Raw genomic sequence first — 4,927 nt, 5'->3', positions numbered from 1 at the left:
TAAAGTGCCTTGAGATGACGTGTTGTGAATTGGAGCTACAGAAATAAACTGAATTGAATTAAACTGAATAGACTGGGGCTGGGAGACTTTATTAATTAGTTGATTTTATCCACAGCACAGAATAAGAGCAGGAGAGGGAAGGATAATACGTAATAGTGCAGAAAAAAATACTGTACTGTTATTAGCTAGCTGTATTAGCCAGCTAACACCATTCAAAGAAGTAGTGGTTTAAAAAAAACTGTGCAAACAAAGTATGTTAATGCATGAGAACACCATCACTGCTGATATTAATGCGTTTTATAGAAGAAAAAAAAAACAAACAGAAAATGATCTGAAGTTATCCTCTTAATTTTCCACGTCTTCAGCATCACTTCTGATGGAACCTTAATGTAGATTTCAGTTTAATTTGTCAGAGCAGAGGGCCCTGCAGAGGATGGTGAGGGGAGCTATAGCCTCTTTGTTAATGGCAGGAAAATGGTCAAAACTTAATAAACGTTTCTATGAGTTATGATGCTAGAACCAAACCATTTTCCTCCTCCCCGTTTAGTGTCTTTATCAGCAGACAGTTTCCTGGTAGTAATTGTGGTTTAATGTGTTAGTCTGAATCGATGCTTCCTGCATATAGAGTTTACCTGTCCATTCTAAGGAGGAGTCACAGCTTTGTCCAGCTTTTTATCCAAACAAATTCATATTTAGTTTGTTTTATGTCTGTATTTCCTGTAGGATTCGCTGATGATTTGGCCTTTTGTTTCTCCTATGTACAAAAAACCCAACACCTCCGATAACAGCGACCAAAGCTACAGAAAGCACTCCAACCAGGACAGGAACATTTGGACCAGTTCCCTCTTCGGTACCTACTCTCTCTGGTTCCTGGGGGGCTCCTGCAGGTCAGAAACAACAGTTAGTCTCAGTTTTCTGGAAGGAGACTGAACTAAATAAAGAATAATACCTGAAGGGATCTGGTTCCTCAGATGTACGACCTCAGAGTGTTCCTCCATCTTACCCCCTGTGCTGGTCATTAGAACTCGACACCTATACGTCCCCATGTCCTCCACAGAGACGTTCTTCAGGACCACAGAAACATCTCCGCTGTCAGCGAAGGACGAGCTCCTCAGTTCAACTCGACCCCTGAAAGAAGGGTGCTGGTACTTTTCATATGAGCGGCCATTACGGTAGAGGAAGAGATAGTCATCCGGTGAATGGTTGTCTTTGGTCCACTCTACTACTGTAACCTTTGCACTGCTGGGAGCCTGGCACTGCAGGACGGCGTCCTCTCCTGGAATCACGTCCACTGAACAGAACAACACAAGACCTGATCACCATCATACTATTACTACTATAGAACAACATCTACCTCATTGCCCCCAACAGGGAGTCATGTTTGTCAGCGGCAATGCAAATATAAAAAGGTTACATGACAAAATACAAAACATAAAAATATTAATGACAGGAAGAATTTATTAGAATTGCCTGTCATGTAAAAGAAAGAAACATAAAAAATACTGTGAATCTACCATAAAGGCATAATCAGATTGAATTAGATGTATATTTTTTAAAGTGTTGGATGATTGGGAACCAGATTGTTCATGTCAAACCTTTTTTTTTTAAAGCTTATTATTCTCTGGTATGATATCATCCAGGAGCTGCTCTAAGCTCTCACCTGCACACAATATTCATGTAATCTGCAAAATAAAATACATTTCCATGTCATTTTTTATATAGAATTAAATAGTATGGGTCCCCTGGGGGGCGTCACATGCAAAGTCCAAGCACGGTGGTTGATAATAACCCTTTCACATATTGTTTATTACTACTTTCCACTTAAACAGCTCTTCATTCACTCAGGGACTACAGACATGTGCACCATAGCGCTCTAATTTTCTTGTTATTGTGATCAATTGTGTCAAATGCTTTTTTTAGATCAGCAAACATACCAACTGTAAACTTGTTTTTATCTACAGAGCTGCTGATTTCCTTTAGTACTGCCAGAACTGTGGATCTCTGCGATCTAAACCCTCTCAGAAAGTAGGTTGTGTCCATCAATAAAGTTACAAAGTCTGTTTTTCCAAAATCTTAAAAAGTAGTGGAAGTAACGAAATAGGCCTATAGTTTGTGAACTTGTGTCAATCTCCAGTTTTGTATAATGTATCTCATTGCAGCCCTCTGTTGTCCCAGAATCAAGAGCATTTTTTCACCCTCTACATAGACTTTTTTTGTTCAACAATTATATCATTGCTCATAAAACACTGTGTATAATAATTTTTTAAGGTCTTTCCAAATAACATTGCTTGACATATTTCAGAGGCTTTCAGTTCTTCGTTTAATCTCATCTGATACCTCACTGTAAATTCCTTTTTAGATGTCCCGAAAAACCTTGAACTTTCAGAATATTTACATTTTTCGGATATATTTTAATATTGTCAGTGTTTATCTGTATGCTAAAATCTAGTCTGATGCTTAGATTTTTTTTAATCTAAGGCTCAAACTTGATCATCAGTGAGCTAGATGAAAGGTCACAGCGGTGTCCACAACAGGAAACCAAAATATCAAATAATCAATGTCAGGTGACCAACAAAGACTATTAGCTTAATTTGCCTTTGGTGTGAATGCATCATAATGGTAGGTATAGACTGAACGTTTCTCGGAGGTCAGTACGACACCCAATGCCTCAACTTGGACAAATGCTGAAGTACACTTACTTCTTCAGATTTAGCTAGTGAGGGTTAATGAGGCATCATGAAGCCCAACTGTCGCCAGTCCATCGCAGGGCAACACAGAGACAAACAACCATTCACACAAACACTCAACTAAGGAGAATTTAGAGAAACCAATTAACCTAACAGTCATATTTTTGGACTGTGGGAGGAAGCCGGAGTACCCAGAAAGAACCCACGCATGCTCAGGGAGAACATACAAACTCCATGCAGGGAATCAAACCCAGAACCTTCTTGCTGCAAGGTTGCAGTGCTACCCACTGCCCCACTGAGCAGCCCGTAATATTTCATATCTATGTTTAATTTGAATGAGGATGCTTTTGGACAAGGATTTTTAATCATAATTTTAAAACAATACGTGCAGTAAAAACAGTAAATAAACTAAGATTCAATTTGAAATTAACTTTAATTCAAATCATTTGTGTGAGAACTGAGAGGAAAAGTATCACACAATGAGAAAATTAAAATAAAAACGCAGCAGCTGAAACGTTCCTGTTCCTTTTAGGCTCCTAAATTCTGTATCATTTTAATGATAAACTGCATAAGATGAGATGTTTTTTTTAGCAGATGCTAGCAGAGCTCCTGTGTCAGTCACATTACTTTCTTGAAATGACAAGCGCACTGAAACAGTGTTTTACTCAAAGTAAGCACAGAGGCATCACTGTTGCTGGACCCATCATTAGATTTAGGTATTAGTCCTATGAAGTTAGGGTTAGTAGGTAGCAGATTGGTGAGGAAAAATGTATAACAGCAATCCCTGGGGTCAGAATATATGCTGAGTCACAGAATGTGGTAGATCACCAGACGGAGTGTAAACTGGGGGTAAGAGTCTGCCATGTTGAAAGAAATCTACTGTCAATAAGAGAACCTGATGAAACAGAAGCAGCATTATCCCTTCAGAATATAAACAGGCCTAATGAGCCACCAGCTGAGCCGGTTTAATATCATTTAAACTCAACCAATCCTGACTGGCTCCACCCTGAACCTTTGTCCCTTCCTACTGGGCTTGTTGTGACATGAAGACTAAATGAATGTGCTGCTGGTGCAATAAGATCATTGCAAGTCACGCAATGTCTGTTTCAACCATAAATAGAGGAAGATTGAAGTTTGTTATTGAAAGAAAATGAGGTTGAAGGGGTGTGGGACGTTAACGATCACAAGGAGAGAAAGCAGCTGTTCCTCTGGTGGATTTTTCCCTGTCCAACTGAGGCAACATTTGCTCTAAAAACATTTCCTCCCTCTAAGACCAAAGTTCAACACTGTCTGCAGATTAAACTAATCTCTCTGCTTCCTTTTTCATTATTATTAGGAAATCTGCTCTGAATGGCGAAACAAGGCAAAGAAAAACCTGAATTTGGCACTATGCATGAAACAATGAGGGCCCCTCAGCACAGTCAGCACTTTGCTGTTTTGTTTCGAAGTCATATCTTATTTTTCACGCTCTGGGAGAGTATGAGGAAATAAAACAAGACATTTTATCAGTTTCCAAACCACAAAGAACAAGGAAGCATTAAACCTTCATTTAGTTTTACTTTTAGTTGCTTATTTTCATCCAAAAATGACTTTTTAATCATCAAAGATACGTTACTATTACTGAATGATTTGTAAAACCATTTTAAGAGAAACAAAATAAACAGAATGATCTTTTTTTTTAAATCAACACGTGATCAAAGAAACCATAAGTCACCCCCAACAAATGTATGTCTGCCTTTATTGTGGTGAATCTAGTCAGATGGTTACTGAATACAGGATGCATCACCACATGTATAATTAGGGGGTTTCTCGTATGTCTAATAGATTTATTTCAAAATCAAACATTTTATAAAGTTTTCAAAATAAACCAATAATCTTTTTTTTTTTTTATTGATATTGGAAACAGATCATAATAAGCATATCAAGTCATTGGGAAACATTTAGCTGAAGTTATGAAGCATAAAACTATTTGCAGATGTTTGGTAAATCCCCATGGAAGGCGAGGTTGTTTTTGTCTGCAGAGTTTAGATCCCAGCCTCAATCAGGCAGACTGGAAACTTTCTACCTAAAAACTCACCGTCAGACGCAGAAACCTGCAGGATTACCAGCAAACAGGCCAGGAGATGCAGACAAGTCATATCTGCTGCAGAAAGCGTCCTTCTTCTGGAGGATATTTACCACATTTAAAATCGAAACCAAAGTATCCAAACTTATCGCCACGTCTTCTAACTTTGGGATCA

General features: G+C 38.4%; 1 protein-coding gene across 1 annotated transcript; it reads right to left on the bottom strand.

Moving 5' to 3' along the window:
* Positions 1 to 6: 6 nt before the first annotated feature.
* LOC107085437 (myelin-oligodendrocyte glycoprotein-like) lies at positions 7 to 4,927 on the bottom strand. Its single transcript, XM_015375747.1, has 3 exons — positions 4,765 to 4,927; positions 950 to 1,291; positions 7 to 881 (listed from the first exon to the last, which is right to left on the bottom strand). Exons 1-3 carry the CDS (start codon positions 4,823 to 4,825, stop codon positions 703 to 705), a joined length of 582 nt encoding a protein of 193 aa, XP_015231233.1. The 5' UTR covers positions 4,826 to 4,927; the 3' UTR covers positions 7 to 702.

This window comes from Cyprinodon variegatus, unplaced genomic scaffold (genome assembly GCF_000732505.1).
Source record: "Cyprinodon variegatus isolate N-32 unplaced genomic scaffold, C_variegatus-1.0 Scaffold125, whole genome shotgun sequence".
Classification (NCBI taxonomy): Eukaryota; Metazoa; Chordata; class Actinopteri; order Cyprinodontiformes; family Cyprinodontidae; genus Cyprinodon; species Cyprinodon variegatus.
The sequence above is the reverse complement of the archived record's forward strand: the minus strand, read 5'-3'. Positions and strand labels throughout refer to the sequence as shown.

Excerpts from the sequence above, each read along its gene's own strand:
- LOC107085437 (XM_015375747.1), bottom strand. The coding sequence starts at position 4,825 with ATGACTTGTCTGCATCTCCTGGCCTGTTTGCTGGTAATCCTGCAGGTT. Across the intron at positions 1,292-4,764 it reads GCAGGTTTCTGCGTCTGACG|TGGACGTGATTCCAGGAGAG; the intron begins GTGAGTTTTTAG and ends TGTTCTGTTCAG. Across the intron at positions 882-949 it reads GAGGAACCAGATCCCTTCAG|GAGCCCCCCAGGAACCAGAG; the intron begins GTATTATTCTTT and ends TCTGACCTGCAG.